The 23,613-nt window shown below is 42.8% G+C and overlaps 1 protein-coding gene and 1 pseudogene across 2 annotated transcripts in view; one reads left to right on the top strand and one right to left on the bottom strand.

The window, feature by feature from the left end:
- The window catches only part of AHCYL2 (adenosylhomocysteinase like 2), a 151,447-nt gene that overhangs the window by 52,041 nt on the left and 75,793 nt on the right, over positions 1-23,613 (bottom strand). The window contains exon 1 of one of the 2 annotated variants that reach the window (XM_084808930.1): positions 21,758-22,706. The exons of the other annotated variant lie outside the window; for it this stretch is intronic. Coding sequence (XP_084665056.1) covers positions 21,758-21,814 — 57 coding nt within the window. The 5' untranslated portion in view covers positions 21,815-22,706. Of the gene's footprint in view, positions 1-21,757; positions 22,707-23,613 lie in introns of those variants that run through there. 2 annotated transcript variants of the gene reach the window in all.
- On the top strand, positions 1,813-3,253 carry LOC146339272 (solute carrier family 2, facilitated glucose transporter member 9 pseudogene; annotated as a pseudogene).

Genomic DNA, 23,613 nt, shown 5'->3' with positions numbered 1-23,613 from the left:
TGTAATTCAAGGAACCTACATGAGACTAACACCTGCATGTTTGTTTTTCTCTGGGTTGTGGCACCTCCTTGAAAAAGGAAAAGAATGAGGAAGGACAAAGGCTTGTCGACAGCTTTGTTATGTACCTTCCAAGAAGAGAGCACGTCACCTGTAATAGACCAATGCTCTTCTCCAACCATAATGGTGTACCCAGAAGGGCTCCAAAGCAGGCACAGAACATTTCTTTAAAATGTCTTGCACATTAGGTGTTCAAATACTGCTACCAATGGCTCTCCCAATATGCAGCTAACAAAGCTTGAGAAATCTACCAGGCAACAAGTCCCAGACACAATTAACAAATTCGACAAGCAGGAAGCTCTCACTTCTGGTCACAGCTATCAAGCACAGGGCAGCACCTCTGACACTCCAAGAGGCAAGCAGCAGCAGGCTAGGAACAGAGTGAGAGTTGGATCAGCTGGATTCTAATCACATTTCAGAAACTTGGGGTTCTTCCAGACAGATAGTTCCTAGCATTACCAATCAAAAAGAGTTGTGCACCTATTCCATCTTTTCCTTCTTTTTTTGTGGTAAGAAAAAAAGATGGAAGAAGCAGTGGGGAAAAAGAGGGAGGTTCCAAATGTTTCAGCCTCCATTCACCATCTGTAAAATAGGACTGACACCACTGAATTTTCTACTTGCAAGAGACCAAAAAGAAAATAAGACACAACTAAGCATTTTATACACAAAGTACCACATAGTAGTGGTGAGTGATGGGTGGCCTGAGAGACAATCAGCCCCCCCAAAACTCTCTCTGGCCGGGGAGGCCCTAATCAATACAAGTAAACTGTTTTGCTCACAACTTTGCCTGTTTGGAAAAAAGCAATCACCTGGTTTGCACATTACAGCAAAAGCAGCGCATGTGAGGCACACACTTGTCATTTCTGCTTTTAATTAACAACCTAGGAACAGGATCCTGTTCCTGGGGTGCTTCGTGATGTGCGAACACAGAACTCTGGGTTGGTTATTGGTTAAACAACCCAAAGTTAACCCAACAACTGCCCATGGCAATGGCCCACAGCATACAACTCAAGAATTGCCACCATGACATGGTCATCAAATCTCTGTATGTATTAGATGTAAGTTCTATGATATTACTATCTCAGGTGCATTCTGGAAAGGCAAAGCACCACCTGTCTATAAGTCAGCTTCATAGCTGTAAGGGCAAAAAAAATGGCTTTTCTTCCTTTTAAAGGCAATATCCTTAGCAAGTTACATTCTATGACCAATGTCACATTTGTGTCTGTGAAAAATGTAAGGGCCCTGCTGGATCAGACAAAGTCCTTATCTAGTTCAGCATCCTGTTTCCCAGTGGCCAACCAGAAAAAGAACTCAAAGCTATAGTTACGGGCCCATCAAAAAGAAAGTTGCTTTTGTTAAATTGGTGTGCTAAATTAGAGGCAAATAAAGTAAAGTGCCAAACTAAGAGAGTGCCAAAAAAGCAACTATCTAGAGTTTCCATTCTCTAGATTAGAGAACACAAGTGAGCCAAGTGTCAGAATATTCAGGAATCGGTTTAGCTGGACAGAACTCCTGAGCAGAGGGTGTCCAGAATTTTTTTTTTTACATCGACAGACAGAAAAGTGAGTGAACTTTACTCACCAAAGATGATGACATGTATGGAGTACAAAGTCACATTTAATTTTGGCTGCCTCTAGCATATGATTCTCTACCTGGGTAACATGACTTAGTAAAGAGAAGGAACCAAACTGGACTGCTACTACAAAAGGACTCTACAGCCCCAACAAAATACTATTAAGGGTTAGAAGACTGAAGATGGACAATGTTTGCTCAGACCTGGTTTTGTATTGAAGAGTCTTTCAGATGTCCATCATTCTGGGCTTGGGTAGAAGCTTCTTATTGGGATTCCAAATCTCTATGATCAACTTTACTTCACCATACATCAAGAAGTTCATCAATGACACCTGGCTGGAGAGATACAATGCCCCCATCAATGAACAAACCCTCACGTTCCTATGGTCATTGACTGTGTCTATCCTAAGTACTGGAGGACTGATAGGAACCTGCCTCTCAAGATATGTCTGCAAAATATGAGAAAAAGAACTGTCTACTATTTAACAGCCTACTCATGTTAGTAGCTGCAGCAATCATGGGCACCAGTAAATTAGCAAATACATTCGAAAAGATTCTGCATAGACGTCTCCTGTATGGTTTTAATGCAGGTTTTGGCTCCTGCATCCAAGGCCAGTATCTGGGAGAAACTTCTACTAAGCACTTCCGTAGTTTGACCAATGCCATTCCTGGACTCTTTGTAAACCTGGGGAAATTCCTAGAGCAACTGACAGGACTACACGAACTTTTAGGGACCAAGTCTCTGTGGCCTCTCCTGTTGGCCAGCAGTGGAGTTTTAGGTTTGGTGCCACTGATCACCATTCCATTCTTCCCTGAATCTCCAGCTCACTTTCTGATCCAGAAGGGAGATTTAGAAGGCTGCATGAAAGCTCTGAAACAGTTCTGGGGTGAAGGGGATCATAAAGCAGAAGTGGATGATATGTTGAAGGATCAGGCATTCATGAAAGAAGCCAAAATTATGACTGCCCTGGAGCTCTTGAGAGATAATTCCATGCAATGCCAGCTATACTTGTTGATCCTACTAGGGTCTGCAATATCAGTAAGTGGAGTCAACACCATCTACTTCTAAACTTTTGATGTGTTCCAAACTGCTGGGTTTGATCAAGAACTCATCCCCCACGTGTCTGTTGGAGTTGGAGTCTGAGAGCTGTGTTCTGCCCTTGTTTGCTTCTTTACCATTGTGCATTTGGGCAGACAAAAACTCCTACTGTGGGGATACAGTCTGATGGTGCTAGTCTTGGCACTCCTACCAGCTATGTTCTCACTGCAAGACAGTGTCTTGTGGATACCATGCTGCAATGTTGCCCTGATCTTCCTCTTCATCATTAGCTTTGGAACAGGGCCAGCAGGAGTAACACTCCCTATTTCAACGGAACTCTTCACACAGTCATCCAGGCCTGCTGCACTAGTTATTGCCTCAGGTCTTTACTGGGTTGGAATGTATGTGATTGGGATGCTTTTCCCACATGCAGTTCACCATCTGGGTACCTTCTGCTTTCTATTTTTTATGGGCTTCATTGCAATCTCATGGGTTCTCTTCTTCTGGTTCCTCCCGGAGACAAAAGGCAAGTCGCTCATGGACATCCAGGGGGAATTCAACCATTTAAAAATGGAAAAGATCTGACAGAGTGCACAGAACTCTAAAAAGTTGGAAAGAAGGGGCTTATTGTAGGGAGAGAGTAGGTTGTCACGTTTGGGGTGGGTAACAGAACTCCAAAAGAGACCGCTCTCTGGGCGGTATAGAAATAAAATAAAATAAAAGAGACTAGTCTTTTAAAAAAAAGACTCTTACTTAAAGCAGAGTTGCACTTCGCAGGAATGTAATGCAAACCTCCTCATACTGTACCAATTCAAATGCAGGTGGGGGAATTGTAAGTTTGAATGTTCCCCCATATTAAACTACAAACTCACTTTTAAATATAGAAACTAGTACTTCAGGGAGATGACTAGGCTAGAGCCCTCCACCCTGATAAATTCTCTGCTTGTGGAAAGCTAGCCTGACATAGGCAGCAGTCAACCTGAATGTAACATTCAGAAGTGAAACAGTCCCTTTCTTGCAACTGGCAACCTCTACACTTAATTTCTGTCTATGACTGTCAAAACATGGGAAACACCTCCCTTGAAAAGGCATGGGCCATCATTAGAGGGCACTCTGAGCTCCTTCCAACCTCCTTGCAGATCATTCATAGAATCATACAATAGTAGGGTTGGAAGGGGCCTACAAAACCATACAGTCCAACCCCCTGCTCAATGCAGGAATCCAAGTCATAGCATCCAAGTCAGAGCATTCATTGCAACATATAGCACAGTCCCCATATCAAGTCATATAAGCACATTCCAGATGTTTACTTCTATGGGTCAGTACCACATGGTTCTTATTAGATCTGTGGTGTTAAAACTCAGGCCCACATGCCAAATGCAGCCTACCTGGGGTCATAATCTGCCCCTCCAAGATTCAAGACAGCCATGTCCCTTCCTTTGGCTGCACCCCTTTCTATTAACTGCTGATCATTTGGCAGTTTTCCAGCTATGGCACGGTTTTTCCCATTCTAAATCTTCAAATGCCTCTCCTAAGGCTTAGTTACTTGTAGTAAGGGTCTTTAAGTTTCCAGTCCATTTCAGAGTCCAATTCAAAGTGCTGGTGCTGTCCTCTAAAGCCCTAAATGGCATGGGACCAGCATATCAGAGGGAGCAATCCTATGTCCCCTAGACAGAGTCTGGGGGACATAGGATATTTTGGCTTCCTAGATCTGAGCTCAGAGACAGGGTTCCGAGCTCCAAGCCAGGAAACTGTGCTCCCTGACCCCTCCCCTTTGCAGCCAGCATGGAGAGAACTGTGCTGGCTGCTGCTATGAGCTCGCAAATGCAAAGTTGGTAGGGGTGAAAGGGGGCATTCTCGGGGGAGGGGAGGAGACTGGGGCAGCAACCAAGAAAGGCCCATCTAGCTTAAATGCAGAGTGGGAGTTGGAAGGATACTCATAAGCCTCTGTGTTCGGAGGCTTATGAGTACCCTGGTTAGATCCCATAGGATTGTGCTCTAAAGGAAGTCTCCTCTTGCATATACAGACCCCTAGGTCACCTTCGGAGGCCCTCTGCTGGGTGTCCCTGCCAAAGGAAGCTAGGGAAGTGGCTACAAGCGAGAGGGCCTTCTCAGCTGTGACACCCTACTTAAAAAAAAAATCTACATATATTTACAACATTTATATACCGCTCCACATCTAAACAGATTCCAGATGGGTGGAATACTTATGGAATACCCCCCCACACACAGGAGGTTCACCTGGAGCCTACATAGTTATGTTTTTGTTTCTCTCAGGCATTTTAGAGATGTAGTTCTAGATTTTTATAGCTGTTCTATCAATTCCTGTGCTCTTTGCCGTTCTGCATCGCACTGTATTTCAGTATTTTAAATATTTGTATTGTATTTTATATTTTTAGCTGTTTGTACCACCTTACCGGTCTCCTGAGAAACATGTACGAGCGTCAAGAAGCAACAGTAAGAACCAGACATGGAACAACCGAGTGGTTCAAAACTGGGAAAGGAGTACGACAAGGCTGCATATTGTCGCCCTGCTTATTTAACTTATATGCAGAGTACATCGTGAGAAACGCCGGGTTGGATGAATCACAGGTCAGAATTAAGATTGCCGGGAGAATTATCAACAGCCTCAGATATGCAGACGATACCACCCTAATGGCAGAAAACAAAGAGGATCTAAAGAGCCTCTTGTTGAGGGTGAAAGTGGAGAGTGTAAAAGCTGGTTTGAAACTCAACATTAAAAAAATGAAGATCATGGCATCTGGCCCCATCACTTCCCGGCATATAGAAGGGGAAGAAATGGAAGTAGTGACAGATTTTATTTTCTGGGGCTCCAAGATCACCGCACACAGTGACTGCAGCCATGAAATTAAAAGATGCTTGCTCCTTGGGAGGAAAGCTATGGCAAACCTAGACAGCGTAATAAGAAGCAGAGACATCACCTTGCCGACAAAGGTCCGTCTAATCAAAGCTACGGTTTTCCCAGTAGCAACGTATGGCTGTGAGAGCTGGACTATAAGGAAGGCTGAGCGCCGAAGAATCGATGCTTTTGAACTGTGGTGCTGGACTGGACTGCAAGGAGGTCAAATCAGTCAATACTAAAGGAAATCAACCCTGAGTGCTCATTGGAAGGACAGATACTGAAACTGAAGCTGAAATATTTTGGCCACCTAATGCGAAGAGAAAACTCTCTGGAAAAGACCCTGATGCTGGGAAAGACTGAAGGCAAAAGGAGAAGGGGACGGCAGAGGATGAGATGGCTAGATAGCATCACCGATGCAATGAATATGGATTTGAGCACACTCCGGGAGAGAGCGTTGGACAGGAAGGCCTGGCGTGCTATAGTCCATGGGGTCACGAAGAGTCGGACACGACTTAACGACTGAACAACAACAGTAAACAGGAGAAAGTAGGAAAGAGGAGTCATAACAATATTAGAAGCTCTAGCCATTATCTTATTAGCAGATAACTCATAGTACCAGCTTTAGCAATTGCAATTCTTTTAATTAATCTCCTGTTCTGTTGCATTCTCTTTCCTTGTAATCAGAGTGTTTCTAACGCTTATATAACCATTATGCCATTAATTTTGTAATTTTTCTAAAATAAATAAGGTTTAATTTACAATTTTGTCTCTATTGATGTTTGTCTGTTTGGATTACCTTCGTTACCCACTGGGATGCTTCGGACCCATTTGGCACAGGTTCTGAGGTTAAACAGGACCAAATTTACAGCATCATGCCCAACCAACCATTTTTGACATACCAAACAAAGGCAGACTTTACATGAAATATATAAAGGTTGTCTGATTCCAAGCCAAACTGTTGGTCCACATAATCCAGTAGTGGCTCCTGTGACTAGCAGTAGCTCTTCAAGGTCTAAGACAGAATAGACTTTGCTGCTGGAGATCCCTTTTAACTGGAGATGCTCAGGAATGAATGAGCATCTCCATGCTCAGCCCTCATGGGGTGTTTTTTTCCCTTAAGGTTGTTTTTTTTTTTAACTTCTGCGAACCTTGGGATTCGCACAAGCCTTTTGATAAGGGGGTATTCAACAGGCTTGGGCAAATCTCAAGATTTGCGGAAGTACAAAAAACTTAGGGAAAATAAACCCCAAATTGGGACCCCAAAAATAGTCCAGTGAGATCCTCTTATGTATAGATAACCATTCTGGTTACATAAGGATCCACACTCACCTCTGAACTTTGGAAACAGAGGGAATGATAAAGCCACAATGAAAACCCACCAGAACACAGTCCTGAGGTCCCTAAACAATGGACCACACCATCAGTGCATGATGAATGTCAGCACAGCCCTACTATTAGGCAGAGTGAGGCAGTTGCCTCAGGTAGCAGCTAGGAATGGAAGAAGAGCTGTGTGCCAGTGGCCTTCCCTTCACCTCCTAAGTTAGTCTGCAATGGAAAATGTAGGCATGCTGGAGAAATTTGAGACGGACTAAAATGAGCTCGGATTTCTAAGAATCCGACCTGTGCATTCTACTGCAGACTGCCCCTCTGAGGCCATGATTCTTTTACTTTCCTGAAATTTACACATATAAATCCGTAGAAAAATATGTAAGTTTCTGCTGAGGAAATGTTGAATGGAATGGGACAATACACTAAATGTTATGTACTCAGGTAAATTATGTAAATACGTAAATACTTACGTAAATATTTATGCAGTTATTATACTGAATTATACTTTCTGGTCCTGAAATATGAATTTTTTGCTGTTACTTACGGGTTTACAGGGGCAGGGGGGAGGGGGAGGTAAGATTCCATCATTAAAGCCTAACCTTCATCTTGGATAGGTAACCTTTGCATTTCTCATTTGTCTTCCCAACTGCACAATGGAGCAGGGAGGTTCTATACTCATTTTAAAGGAAGGAGGAACAAAGTGGCAACTTACTCAAAGCTATCCAGAGTCTCTGCCTGAAATGGAATTTGATTCCACAACACTGGCTATAATGTTGAACTTGTGTTGGATAATATTACAGCCCTGTTTGTATTTCTAAATCCACCAAAGGGGGAAAACAATCAGGGGTCTCAGGGAAAAAGAAAAGAAAAAAGGAGTGCTCACAAAGTGTAATCAATCATTCCTTTTACCATTCCTTTCAACATGCTTGATGTGGCAGCAAAGCTGGCCCCACGTGTTAAGCAGCTGCCCCAAACCATACTATCACTGAAAGGTTCAATTTCAACATCACAATTCTTCACTGTGCAAGAGCTGAAGGTTATTTTAGGCCTCCTCCCTCAGTTACTCATAACAAGCAAAGCTTCCTTGAAGCCCGAATTTTATTATACAGGGATGTTAGCATACAAGAAAGAAAGAAAGAAAGAAAGAAAGAAAGAAAGAAAGAAAGAAAGAAAGAAAGGAAGGAAGGAAGGAGAGGCTATTTCTGGAATTACTTAAGCACAAAGTGAATGAGAAGCTGCAGGGACCAATCCCCAACTGTAAACTTTAAACATGGCTGTTTCTGTAAATTAAGGATCTGCGTCTAAGACAAAGATCATGCTACCCCTGATTAAAGCCACTCAAACGCTGCTAGTCTGCTGCTGAAACTGCTCATGGAGGGGTTGTACTTCAGTTGCAACTCTGTGTTAACAGCTGCGACCTGAAGTTGACAGAAGCAGTTCCAACCATCTTTAAGGCGATGAATCTTAAGGGGGCTTCAGGATTCAGAATAAGTTCTTAAGTTCTGTGTCGGCCAAACCTTCCCTCTCACTTTCCTTCATACTCTGTTTCTAGCATCTATGCAAGCTGCATAGTAAATGTGCATATTATACAGTAATAAACGTGTAACATACATTTATTCATGGAGGGGGCAATCCTATCAGGATAGGTGACTGCCTCTGAACTCGGAGGCAACCACCTATCCAATGCAGGGCAGGAGCAGCGTGGAGGGGATCCTCTCCCCCGCAATCCAGCCGCCCTGCATTCGCCAATTTTGGCTGTCTAGCTGCGGGACATCGGAGTGGGGAGGCTGGAAGTAGGGATGTCAGAGAATTCCGCCAGTGCATTCGGCCCCCCGAAATCCGTGGCGGAAAGAAGCCCCCGCCCCCCCTCACCCCACGAAAGGCGTGCAAAACGGAGCACTTACCTGCTGCCATCCGCGCTGTGGCCACCATTCACTTCCTCATCATAGCTGTGATAGGCTTACGTAAATAATTACGTAGCCTATCACGGCTAACGCAGGGACGCCATTTGCGTCCCTGCGGAGGCCGTGATAGGCTACGTATTTACGTAGCCTATCACAGCAAGCTAGAAAAAAAAAGCACAGCGTACGGAAATGGCAGTGGCTACGGTGGCCGCCATTTGCGTTCCCTTTTTTTCGCTGTTTTAGCCTACGTAAATATTTACGTAAGCTATTACGGCGAAAAAAAGGGGAACGCAAATAGCATAGTGGGTGCTATTTGCGTTCCTTTTTTTCCACCATAATAGCTTACGTAAATATTTACGTAGGCTAAAACAGCGGGGAAAAAAGGAACGTAAATGTCGCCCACTACGCTATTTGCGTTCACCTTTTTTTTTCGCCGTAATAGCTTACGTAAATATTTACGTAGGCTAAAACAGCGAACAAAAGGGAATGCAAATAGCAGCCACCGTAGCCGCCGCCATTTGCGTACGCTGTTGCGTTTTTTTGCCTGCAGGCTGCCCAGCAGCCGGATGTCCGGCCGCGGGTGGCCCTGGCCAGTGGCTCTGTGGAATCTCCGTGGAGCGGAGCCAGCCGGGCTAGGATTTTGGGGGGAGCTGCGGAGCGCCTCCCCCCAACTGCGATTCACCCTGTCGAAAAGGTAAGTGACTTTCGTACATCCCTAGCTGGAAGACACATAGGAAGTGCCCTACCAGCACTTCTGACCTCCGCGCCCCCTGGAACGCCCCGCCCCCTGTTGCACCACTGGGTGCTGCTTTCATGAGTCTGGCACCCGGGGAAGTTCCGTACCGCCTACAAGGTGGCAGGGGAGGGGGCGGGGAGGCAGTTCTCTGGGAACTGACCTCAGAGCGTTGGCTCCGAGGTTGCTTCCTGGAAACAGACCAATCCTATGGCCATCTAGCTGCTGTCTAGCAGCCATAGGATCGAACCCTTATTCAATTTATGAGTCACCCTGCAGTCGAAGCTTTCAGAGCTTCATTTGTAGAGCTTTTATTTTTTAATAAAAACAAATACTATAAAATCAAAAATAAACACTTTAAAAGAGTTTAAAAGAATTTAGAAGCAGCAAAATAATTTTAAATTGTTTTTTAAAAGAAAGATAAATATCAAAGCAGCTAAAACATGGGAAAGAATGTTTTATCATTAAAAATAAAACAAGCAGCAGTTAAAAACAATTTTTTTAAGTAAAGGCCTGGGATAATAAAATGGTGTTTGTCTGATAACAAAAAGTCAACAAAGTAGGTGTCAGGCAGACCTCTCTAAGGAGGGCATTCCACAATTTGAGGGCTGCCAGAGGAAAGGTCAGCTCCTCAGAAGCCACCACCAAATCTCAGTATGTGGGGGCACTCAGAGCAGGGCCTCAGATGATGATCTCAGGGCAAAGACAGGAACACATGGGACGAGAAGGTCTTTCAGATACTGTGGTCCCAAGCCATGAAGAGCTTTATAGTTTAACACCAATACCTTGAATTGGGCCTGGAAACCAAGCGGGAGCCAGTGAAATCACCATACTGGCGTAATATGGTCCTAACTCCCAGTTCCAGTGAGCACACTAGCTTCCATATTCTGTACTAACTGTCATGCCCTCCCTACCTCGTAGTAAGCCACGAGGGGCAAGGGTAATCTAATACCATTATTACTCGAAATACTCGTAGATAGTGACTTATACGTATCAACAAGTTCAGAATCCAGTATACCCTTGGGGCTCTCACTTCTTCGTGTGCCAGGATGACACATGGGAATCTACCCTGCTACTACCACCAATACACGGGATCAAGGGGACTACAGAAAAATAGCACTTCCACACCACCATTACTGTCATAGAATCATAGAATAGAAGGGTTGGAAAGGGCCTATAAGACCATCAAGTCGAACGCCCTGCTCAATGCAGGAATCCAAGTCAGAGCATCCCTGACAGATGGCTGTCCAGCCTCGTCCTCCTTATGTAATGGTTCCATTGTCGTATTGCTCTAAAAGTCAGGAAGTTTTTCCTGATGTTCAGCTGGAATCTGGCTTCCTGTAACTTGAGCCCGTTCTTCCGTGTCCTGCACTATGGGATGATCGAGAAGAGATCCTGGCCTTCCTGTCTGTGACAACCTTTCAAGGACTTGAAGAGCGCTATCATGTCTCTCCTCACGCTTCTCTTCTCAAGGCTAAACATGCCCAGTTCTTTCAATCTCTCTTCATAGGGCTTTGCTTCCAGTCCCCTGATCATCTTTGTTGCCCTCCTCTGAATCCTCTCCAATTTGTCTGCATCCTTCTTAAAGTGTGGTGCCCACAACTGGACACAGTACTCCAAATGAGGCCTAACCAGTGCTGAGTAGAGGGGAACTAGTACGTCCCTGGATTTGGAAGCTATGCTTCTATTAATGCAGCCCCAAATAGCCTTTGCCTTTTTTGCAACCACATCACATTGTTGGCTCATATTCAGCTTGTGATCGACAATTCCAGGATCCTTCTCGCTTGTAGTATTGCTGATCAAGCATCCCCCATCTTGTAACTCAGTTTGTCCTGTATTTTAGGATTCTGATTCTGCTTTATTGGACTTGCTAGGAAGACTATTCCAACAGCATAAGAGGTGACTCTACACATGGACATCACCAGATGATCAATATCGAAATCAGATTGATTATGTCCTTTGCAGGCAAAGATGGAGAACCTCTATACAGTCAGTAAAAACCAGACCTGGAGCTGACTGTGGCTCAGATCATGAACTTCTTATCGCAAAATTTCGGCTGAAATTGAAGAACGTAGGAAAAACCACTAAACCATTCAGGTCTGACCTAAATCATATCCCTTATGAATATACAGTGGAGGTGACGAATAGATTTAAGAGATTAGACCTGATAGAGTGCCTGAGGAACTATGGCCGGAGCTCCATAACATTGTTCAGGAGGCAGCAACACAATCCATCCCAAAGAAAAAGAAATGCAAGAAAGCAAAGTGGCTATCTGATGAGGCTTTACAAGTAGCTGAGGAAAGAAGGGAAGCGAAAAGCAAAGGAGAAAGGGGAAGATATATCCAACTGAATGTAGATTCCCAGAGAACAGCAAGGAGAGACAAGAAGGCCTTCTTAAATGAACAATGCAAAGAAATCAAAGAAAACAATAGAATGGGAAAGACTAGAGATCTCTTCAAGAAATTCGGAGATCTCAAGGGAACGTTTTGTGCAAAGACGGGCATGATCAAGGACAAAGAAGGTAGGGACCTAAAAGAAGCAGATGAGATTAAGAAGAGGTGGAACGAATACACAGAAGAACTATACAGTAAAGATCGTAATGTCCCTGATAGCCATGACAGTGCGGTCACTGAACTTGAGCCAGACATCCTCGAGAGTGAAGTCAAGTGGGCCTTAGGAAGCATTACTAACAACAAAGCTAGCGGAGATGACAGTATTCCAGCTGAGCTATTTAAGATCCTAAAAAATGATGCTGTTAAAGTGCTGCACTCAATATGCCAACAAATTTGGAACACTCAACCGTGGCCACAAGACTGGAAAAGGTCAGTTTCCATTCCAGTTCCAAAGAAGGCCATGTCAAAGAGTGTTCAGACTACCGTACAATTGCGCTCATTTCACACGCCAAGGAAATCAACCCTGACTGCTCACTGGAACGACAGATACTGGAGCTGAAGCTCAAATATTTTGGCCACCTAATACGAGAGAAAGCTCACTGGAAAAGACCCTGATCCTGGGAAAGATTGAAGGCAAAAGGAGAAGGGGACGGCAGAGGATGAGATGGCTAGATAGCATCACCGATGCAATGAATATGGACTTGAGCACACTCCGGGAGAGAGCGCAGGACAGGAAGGCGTGGTGTGCTATGTTCCATGGGGTCACGAAGAGTCGAACACGACTGAACGACTGAACAACAACAACAACAACAACAACGAAGACTATTGAGAAATTGCTTACCCACCTTTCTTAAAACAATATGTCTTATTATGAAATGCAAATGCTAAATGTTCAATGATAAATAATTGAGAATCTGAAAATGTAAATAAGTAAAAAGTAGTAATTGCATTAAAATTTGTCAAAAACAAGTCCTGCAAGACAAATCTGATCTCATTTTTTGATCAAGTAACCTCCCTTGTAGACCGTGGGAATGCTGTAGACATCATATACCTCGACTTCAGCAAAGCTTTCGACAAAGTGCCCCATGATATCCTGATCAGCAAACTAGCTCAAAGTGGGCTAGATGAAACAGCACTGGTTAGGCCTCATCTGGAGTACTGTGTCCAGTTCTGGGCACCACACTTTAAGAAGGATGCAGACAAACTGGAGAGGGTTCAGAGGAGGGCAACAAAGATGATCAGGGGACTAGAAACAATGCCCTATGAAGAGAGACTGAAAGAACTGGGCCTGTTTACCCTTGAGAAGAGAAGACTGAGGGGAGATATGATAGCACTCTTCAAGTACTTGAAAGGTTGTCACAGAGAAGGAGGCCAGGATCTCTTCTTGATCATCCCAGAGTGCAGGACACGGAATCATGGGCTCAAGTTACAGGAAGCCAGATTCCGGCTGTACATCAGGAAAAACTTCCTGACTGTAAGAGCAATACGACAATGGAACCAATTACCTGGGGAGGTGGTGGGCTCTCCCACACTGAAGGCGTTCAAGACGAGGCTGGACAGCCATTTGTCAGGGATGCTCTGACTTGGATTCCTGCATTGAGCAGGGGGTTGGACTCGATGGCCTTGTAGGCCCCTTCCAACCCTATTGTTCTATGATTCTATGATAAAGGGAAGATACAGGTTCACAATGAATCCAGATCAAAAGTGTACTTAAAGTTTTCGCTTATCAATTAATTAGGAAAAAATACTGTGTAAGGCATACACATCAAAAAGCTTGATATACAGATGTCCAGAAAAATTATAAACTTAGGTTTAATTAGCAAATGCTGAGTAAGGAGTTATCTTCTCAAGGTATAATTCAAGATTGATCTTATCTAGCCTTAAAGTTGTATGTATAAGCCTTTTTATATGTCCTATTTTTTAGGAAAAAATTAATTGTTTAACAACAATAATTAAGGCTGTGAGCCCTAATTTATGGGACAGTAGATAATAGCTATGACGTAATTTCTACTCAAAAAGAGTATAAATATGTGCTGATTTTAGAATGTGGAAACTTCTTATTAGATGCTCACCAGACCTCTGTACCTGTCAGGTGAATAGCCTATTCAGTACTGAATGGGGAACTTTGTTCTTAGAATGAGATCTCTCATTTTTAAAGTATTAAGGCTACAGGTCTAAGATCAAGAAATGGTTATGAAATGCTATTTCTTGTTAAGCTATTAAGATCCAAGAATCTTTAGCAAAGCTGTGTTTAACAACAAGAAAATTTTAATGTCAGTTTATGCAAGTTATATTTTGATTAGATGTTACAAGTGTATTTCTCATAAATACAAAAAAATTGATCAAAAAGATTTTCCTTTACTAATTCTTGTTAGTACAAAATCAAAATTGAATCACCTAAAACAATTTTTGGTGTAAACTTTGTTTAAATATATTGATCAGCTATGGGTAGTTCACTGGCAGCCAAAGGCTTCCTAAATACTGGAACTACAGATTGGTAACATTCAACAAGACCCAAATCTGTAACAAGTGGAACGTGTGCATGGCCTCCAGTGAAAACGGATTCTGCTTGATGAGATACAAAAATTCTGCCAGGGGCAATTCTGTCACATGCGCAAGTTATCGCTGAATGCTGTAAGCCACAAACAAGGAAATCACACCTGAACCAGCTTGCTCTGAAATGAGGGTTCACAGGTAGCTGTCTACTACTCCAGATTCATAACAAAGCACATCTAATAAGGCAAACTACTGTCTTCAAAAAATACTCTCATGCCATAGTATAATGTCAGATCTTACAGGCTGATGTCTTGCTGAACTACATACACACACCTTGGTCTGCGCTCAGCTCTACAGAATGCTTTCCCAGAGTCCTCCAACAACATCTGTTACATATATTGTTCCAAAGTTCAGCCATTTATTTGTCCATTAACAAAGCCTGGATGGCACTTTTAGCGGTCTGTAAACCATACCATCAAGGGAGAGTTCCCAGCTTCCTGGAACACTCTCACACCAATGTATGCTCCCAATCAAGAATAAAACCTTGGGCCATTTGAGCATGGCCAAGGCTAGGCAATGATAACTAACAACTTTAATTCCGAACGACAAACGTCCTGGAAAATTGAGTCACACCAGTAAAAGAAATAAGCTCTTGGGAAACCTTAGCTATACAGATTGCACAGAGCCAACGGTTTACTCTTCCATAGTATCTCCTATCTTGAATATCCTCACTCTATCACAGAAGTGTTGTTTGCAATGCTGGAGGGCAAGGGCTACTGGGCTTCAGTATAAGACTGGCACCCAGGAACTGAACTCTGCACTTCTGGTTTTCAGAACTGTGTTGTGCATTAAGCAAAGAGATGGGGGAAACCTGCCAACTGTGCAAGAACTCTTCATTAGCGAGGAAAGGAAAGTCACATGACAGTAGAAACTTAAAAAGCAATGCTTTGGTTCCAGGGCAAGATACTTATCAGTTGCCCTACTTTCTCACATGAAACCACAAGTATGCCTCTGGATGCCTGGGGTTAGCACCTGAGGGGGAGTCCAAGACACACAGTGATGGTTTGCAGAAACAGAGTTTTCTCTGCTGGGGATGAGACACCATCCCTTCTTTCTTCTAGAGAACAGCTGGCTTGCACAAAATCGGGGTTATAATAGGGAAACTTCACATGCTCCAACCTGGACTCCTTAGACTCCAGACAAAGGCCTAAAGATCACTTCTCCCTTCAGAGAGGTAGCTGCTTATACCAAACGCTCATGTTTTAAATTAAGGGTGCAGTGCCAAGGCCTTTAAGGATTTAGCAGAGTGGTTAAGATTCCAGCCTGTAGCTAGAATGTCACATGAGTTTGAACCTGAAGAGGATTAACACGAACACTTTAACTCTTCAGCCCTTAAACTCAGTGCACCCTCCCCCTACTCTCTCTCTCTCTCTCTCTCTCTCTCTCTCTCTCTCTCACACACACACACACACACACACACACAGAGTTATGAATATCTCCACTGAAGACTCTTTTATACATGTTGATCCCACAATGCCTTCTGATCTGCCACACTGATTACAAAGCATCTGGCAAATCTCTCCAGAGAGGCTCAGCTGGTATATATACTGATCTTTTTGGTGCCACATGAAGATCTTTTTATTTTCCCAGGCCTTCCGTTTTAAAAAACATGTTTTCAGGGCTTGTAGATTCTTGGCACTATTGTTCTCTTTTGCTGGTTTTACTCCGATGCCTTTTTAAAATTGTTTTGATATGTTTTTGGTTGTACTTTTATATTGTATGGTTTTATCATTTTCCAGTAAACCACTGTTAATGGGCAGTCCAGAAATACTGTAAATAATTTACACTTAATATGTGCACGTGTGTGTGAGACAGGGGGGAAGATCAATTGATCACCTAATTTGATTAGAGTCAAATATGCCATGAAGTCATGATGCTTACTGTGCAGACTTAACAAAAATCGGCTTTCATTTTTGAATAGCTGCTTTCACTTCACTTTATTACCATGTTAATTTCATATTGTTTAACTTGTAGGCCAACCCTGAGTTTGAGAATACAAGGCAAAAGAATCCACGAATTGTACATATTTATAGAAACCTTCTTTAACATTGTTACACTATTTTATGACAATTTTTAAGAAGCTAATTATGAAACAATGACATTTATTAATTAGTTGCTGTAATTAGCACAAATATGAACCCTGCTGATTGTGAAAATATCTTTGTGCTCTAAAGGAGTTAATGCTTTAAAAATATTTGACCATTATCTGACAATACTTGGCCAGTCACAAATGTTTTTTGGCTGGTCAAAATGACTGTGCCAAAATTCATTACGAGCATTAATACCCCAGGTTATATCAACAGACAACATTTAAGCTCCTAGGTCAATCAATCAGAAGTTAGAGGAGCCTTTCAATTTGGTTCTGGTAGAACATTTAGCTACCAGTGAAGAAGAGACCAAGTTCAAGACAAAGAGGATCACAACACACACATCAAATAGCAGACCATCACTGAATTTCTGTAATTTGGGGGATGTGAAGTGTGAAAGACATGGATTTTGAACAGTTTTGAAACTACACTGGCTGCTGGTCCATTTGAGCACAATTCACAGTACTGGCACTTACCTTTGAAGCCCTTTACAGCTTGGTATATCATGCCATCTCCTACACAAATCTGCAGGTGTATGAAAGTCATTGTTGGAGGCCCCTTTTCAGGTTAGGTGGACCGTGACTGGCAAGCAAGGTAGCTGGGGTGCCCCGTCTTTGGACTGCTCTCTCCAGAGAAGCTCAACCGATGCCCACTCATGTCTTTTCAGTGCTACAATAAAACCTCTTTATTTTCCAAGGCCTTTTAAAATGTCATGTAAACTGGTTTTATTCTGCTGCTATGGCGCTGTTTTAATAGATTTGATTTGTTATTTTAACTTGGTGTGTTATGATTTTATTGTTCTTACTGAGAGTTCATTAATGAAGGGGAGGATATAATTTTTGATAAATTACGTACTTATTTGTTCCATTTATATACCACCTTTTCCTCCAAGGAACCCAAGGCAGTGTACATGATCCTCCAGCTCTCCATTTTATTATCCTCACAACAACCCTGTGAGGTAGGCTAGGCTGAGAGTCAGTGACTGGCTCAAAGTCACCCAGTCACCCAGTGAGTTTCATGGCCGAGTGGGGACTTGAACCTGGGTCTCCCTAGTCCCTGTCCAACACTCTAACCACTACACCACACTGGCTTTTTAACTAGCCAAGCCTTTCTTCCCTTCTGAATATGATACTAAGGCTGTAATTTTCCTTCTTTTAACAAATTGTTTTATAGTTGGCTTCTGTTGGGATTAAAGTTTAAACTCTAAATCATTACACACATTTCGGGCTTTCAAAGCTGGCATGGTTTAGGATTAAAAGCAGAGTTCATGTTTTTGATCCTAGAACTAATGAAGACTTTTTGCTAAAACTGTAATGCTTGCCAAATGACTCATGACTAAATTCAGACAACTGCCAATGAGACCAAAAACTTTAAGGTAAAGGAAAAACAGAGCTGGATACTATGAAACTGACTTCTTGCAAAGGTTGATTACTGCAGAGACGTTTTAATTACAAAAAAGATCACATTACACTAGAACGTACACACATGTACTTAAAAGAGACCATTATGTATACACCTTTGACACACCTCAGATATTTTCTAGAAATATGCAAAAGGCAAGATAAGCTGGGTTAAAGTACTGCCAAGAAAGCCATTTTGCACAAAGCTTGGTAATAGGTCACCTTCTACCATTTGATAAGTTATCAATTTTCCTTGTTGTTCTAATGTGCATTTAATACAATGCTAAATTCTTGCTATTGAATGACAAAGTCAACACCACACACACACATTTCATAGTTTTCCAGTCAGACACAACTTTCAACGAAAGAGGACATTCCTATGATTTTGTATATGTTACCACTATAGTACCACACTGAAGCCACAACTTCCATAGGTATATGAGGTATTAACAGGTGCATTTTCTCTCTTGAACGATCCCTGAAGTGCTCCTGAACAGTAGGATCTTGTCCTTCCTCAGTGACAGCTTGATGTTCTGTTTAAGTTACTTCTGGAGCCTATTTATCTTTAATGCCTCTCTCTGCAGAAACACGATCACCTGCCTGCTGGGATGTGCTCCAGGTTCTCTCAAGTAAAGTAATCTGTGACAAAGAGCAGGGTCTTTCCAGTAGTGGCCCTGGGATTGCGGAAAGATGTCCTTCAAGAGGTGCACTTGTACATCTCTTGACTTGCCTTCAGAAGGTTGTGCAAAGCCCATTCATTGATTGTCTATGACTATGGCACTTAGGGATGGCTTGATGCTGCTGCTAGAATGAAGCTTTGTCTTAATGTGACAATGTTTATCTTAATGTTTATCTTTGTCTTAAAGATAAACAACTTTCAGCATTTGCAAAATCAAGCTAAACTTTTTTTTCGATATATATAAAAATCCTCAATTAATTCTAGAAGATTCAGCAACAGTTCAGAGAATCCCAGAGGAAGCATATTTGTGATGACAGTGGCAGTTCCAGGAACTGGGAGCTAAGTGTGTTGGCTATAGCACTTTTACCTATTTCGAGCAGAATATGTACCATACTTTTATACTCATTCCAATCGAGTACAGGAAAGGAGAAGCCAGCACATGCAGATGAAACAAGCACAGTTGTTAGTACACCAAGAGGAGGAGAGATTAATTAGTCCAGGGGAAAATGTTGTGTGTGAAGGACTGTTTTTTTTTAAAAAAAGGAAAGAACTGTAGTATGAGTTAATATATTTCTCTTAAGTGTTACCAGAAATTATGGAACTCCACCCTAGTGACAAAGGCTGCTTTCAGGCAAATGGTTCCTGGCGCTACCAGTCAGAAAGCATTGTGTGCAGCAGTTCCATCTTTTCCTCCTTAACCAATTTTTTTGCAGTAAAGAAAAGGATGGAAGTGGTAGGAAAATGCCGGAAGGTTACAAGTAGAAGACACAGTCACCCACACCCCCAAATAAAATTGTGTGAATGATGCAGGACTCTGGTGCTATAAAAGCCTCATCTGGCAGCACCCAAAGATAAATCCCTATTGACCTACTTCACAATGGCATACCAAGCTGGTATCCATTGGCAGAAATCTGGTTCCTCAGCATCTGATCCCAAGGAATATCCTTCCTCTCCAAAATATTTACACAGGTAATAAAAGTGCTGGAATCCATCCAGTGAAAGAATATAAGTTATTAACAAAACTTCATGCATATAGCAACTTTATTTCAGTTTCAGAGAGGTGCATTACTCATTCACGCAGAAGAGGGCCTTTTCTGTGGTGGCGGCCTGACCGAAGGAGGTACAACTGGCACCCACACTGGATGTTTTTCAGTGTCAGGTTAAGATTTCTTTTCTTCTTTAAATTTATCCAGCCATTTAAAATTGGTTGTATAATTTTAGCTGGTTGCATCATTTAAAAAAAATCCTCTCAAAATTTTATTTATATGTAATTTTGATATTGTGATATTTAGTATTATACTGATGATTGATGTATGCCATAAAATCCATTTTGTGGATGAAAGCATGGTATAGAAGTTTTTGAATAAAAATAAATATTTAAAGACATTCACAGAAGGAACATTTCCCATCTACTCCTCCCTCAGTAGTCCCCTGTGCCCCATCTCACATTGTTTAGGGGACTTTCCAGAGGTTGCATGTGATTGCAATGGGGTGAAGGGGAAACTTTCTTTCCGTGAACTTCCTTAAGTGAAAGTATCAAAGCCCTTTTTTAAAAAAAAAGTATGTTACCTTTATCAACTAGATTTCTTGCTTCAGCAGGGGGTAGAACTAGATGACTTTTGAAGCCCCTTCTAACTCTATAATACGAACTAAAGCAGGTTAGGAATGAAATAAATAAATTTGAGTTCCTGATAGTCAAAAAAATCCTGCCAAGAGAATGCTTATTTAGGTTTAATTGTACTTCATCATCTCTTCCTGCTCTCTAGTGTCTCCTCTTTCAGTCTAACAGCCAACATAAAACTGGCTCTGCAAAGCAATTACAAAAGCTTTCAAACATGCATCATTGAAGACAGGGGCATACAGTCTGCAAGCAAGAGCTCAAAGACAGACTTCCAAAGTCCTATAAAGGCATCAATGCCTGACCTTCTTTAAGTGTTTGATCTTGCAGAACATCCCCATTAGCACCTCACCACTTCTTTGCTGCTGCTACTACTACTGGACATTATGAACTTATGATAGGTTTAGACTTTTCCTGTAGCAGCTTGGTATTAAATGCTATTTAGTTACAACAGGAAGCAATGGCAGTAATTCTGAGCATCCCAAGGACCTAGAAATCTGGAGCACAGAAGTCCTGGAATATGAAGCATTTCAGTGAAAACAGGACTGTGTAGAGTACCCTCCACATCTATAACACTTACTCATCTCAAAAGGAGTACACAGTAGCCATTTGGAGGCAAAAACTGCAAGGAAGAATGAAATAAGCACATGCTGAATAATTACAGCAACATATTAAAATAGAAACAAGGTAATTTCTGCAGTAATTAAAGCAAGTTTTACTATGGGGGGGGTTGCGGGGCGGCAGGAACCTAATAGAAGTGAACACTAACTTCCACAAAAGATTTATGCCAGCCTTAAAGTTAGCCATTTGCCCACTAGGAAAGTAACATATCCTAGCAAGCAAATATGTTGACAGAACCAACTGCTCAAGCTGCCCTGTGGCTCCAAAAGGTCACACAAATGGAAAAATTGGTAGAAGCTTCTGCCAATGGCAGGATCAGCATAAGAGATTGTGGCTCTTGAAGTGGCACATCCAGATGTTTCCCACCCTACAAATTCTCATGGGAACACAATCCACTGGGATGTCTTCCTATGTAAGACTCAGTGGAAGGAACAGGAGCCTCGCAGGAGCACAGCAGTGTTCCTGTGCAGCTGTATGTGTGGTAGATTGCAGCGCATGCATTGGATCTATCCATTTCCCAATTCCATCACCCTTCAGTGGTCATCAAAAATTTGCTGCCTGAGATTCCTGCCTCATCTTGCCGCTTCTAGGAAATGGGCCATTTTTGTGCCCTTCTCTGCAATTCTGCTTTATGCCCAAATCAACTGAACGTTTTTCTTTGGGGGCGGGGGACTCCCGAAGTAAGAAAAAATATGTTCCGTTCTACAGATGGAATCCTGACACCTGGCCATTTGTAAATCAGTTTGGGCATAGTGAGGAATAGGAGCACAAGCCAAAATCACATCCACCTCAGACTTGACAGAGCTCTAATCAAAGACAAAACATATAGCATGGTGCAAAACCACTTATGTCCAACCAAGAACCTTTTGCTGCTTGCTAAAGAAAGATGAACAGCAGTTCACTCACCATCCAATCTGGCATGTGGAAAGCCGAGGCACCTGCACTGTTGTCCCACTTCTCCATCACAGACACTTCGTGAAGTTTGGATTCGCTGCTGCCACAGGAAGGAAGCTTTGGTTTGGATCTACAAGGCTGATCCAATCGTGTGCAAGTGTGGATGCAGGTGTTAGGCAGGAATTTACAGGGGCTGCAATTTCTTTCCAGGAGACTGCTCTCTCTTCTCAAGTAGTCAACTGAACACGTTTCTCCCAAAGAGACTGTGGCTTGTTACTGCCACAAATCCTGGGCCAGACTAAGGCTCCAAATTCCTTATCTTTAGCTGTAGCTTTATGCTGTACTGACTCAGTTCAGATCGACAGCAGACTACATGGACAGGCAAGCTCCAAGTTGTGTGAGTGTGTAGCCAGCTACCACCAGCCTATGTACAGCCAACGGATTACGTCACCCCAACAGCCGATACCGGGGATCAATAAGGCTCAAGGTCAAGGAGGAGCTTTTTTACATGAATTGCAAAAGACACGTCTTCTCACATATAGCTTTGGTACTTGATAGCATTAAAAGTTCATGTAACTGAAGCAAAAGACCCAGTAGGATTTCCAGCTGCCAAGCAAGTACACCTGGCAAAAGACCAGCAAGGCAGAATTTAAAATTAACTTCTGAAAGCCTTGACTTTTGGGGGAACTGCAAGGCTATTGTTCTTGACATTTATTTGCATCGTCATCAGCTTGCCTGCGGCGCCCTCTGTCAGGCAGTGTTGAAAGAAGCATGCATGCAAAGTCACCACAGAGGCTGCTGGCTCAACAGCTGACATCCTTATTCGCAAAGTGTGCGCATGTGTGTGTCCGTGTATCCAGGAAGAGATGGTGAGTGTATGTGCATTCCCTTGCGTTCTTCTGTCTTCCAAGAATCACACCTTGTTGTTGTTCAGTCGTTCAGTCATGTCCGACTCTTCGTGACCCCATGGACCATAGCACGCCAGGCCTTCCTGTCCTGCGCTCTCTCCCGGAGTGTGCTCAAGTTCATATTCATTGCATCGGTGATGCTATCTAGCCATCTCATCCTCTGTCGTCCCCTTCTCCTTTTGCCTTCAGTCTTTCCCAGCATCAGGGTCTTTTCCAGAGAGTTTTCTCTTCGCATTAGGTGGCCAAAATAGTTGAGCTTCAGCTTCAGTATCTGTCCTTCCAATGAGCACTCAGGGTTGATTTCCTTTAGGATGGACTGATTTGACCTCCTTGCAGTCCAGGGGACTCGTAAGAGTCTTCTCCAGCACCACAGTTCGAAAGCATCAATTCTTCGGCGCTCAGCCTTCCTTACAGTCCAGCTCTCACAGCCATACATTACTACTGGGAAAACCATAGCTTTGATTAGACGGACCTTTGTCGGCAAGGTGATGTCTCTGCTTCTTACTATGCTGTCTAGGTTTGCCAGAGCTTTCCTCCCAAGGAGCAAGCGTCTTTTAATTTCATGGCTACAGTCACCGTCTGCGGTGATCTTGGAGCCCAAGAAAGTAAAATCTGTCACTGCTTCCATTTCTTCCCCTTCTATATGCCAGGAAGTGATGGGGCCAGATGCCATGATCTTCGTTTTTTTTAATGTTGAGTTTCAAACCAGCTTTTGCACTCTCCACTTTCACCCTCAACAAGAGGCTCTTGAGATCCACTTCGCTTTCTGCCATTAGGGTGGTATCATCTGCATATCGGAGGTTGTTGATAATTCTCCCGGCAATCTTAATTCTGACCTCTGATTCATCCAACCCAGCAGTTCTCATGATGTACTCTGCATATAAGTTAAATAAGCAGGGTGACAATATGCAGCCTTGTCATACTCCTTTCCCAATTTTGAACCAATTGGTTGTTCCATGT

The sequence above is a fragment of the Heloderma suspectum genome, chromosome 7 (assembly GCF_057233095.1).
Source record: "Heloderma suspectum isolate Gila_16-S chromosome 7, 16-S_ref, whole genome shotgun sequence".
Taxonomy (NCBI): Eukaryota; Metazoa; Chordata; class Lepidosauria; order Squamata; family Helodermatidae; genus Heloderma; species Heloderma suspectum.
Note: the sequence above shows the minus strand (reverse complement) of the source record. Positions and strands in the feature narration are given on the sequence as shown.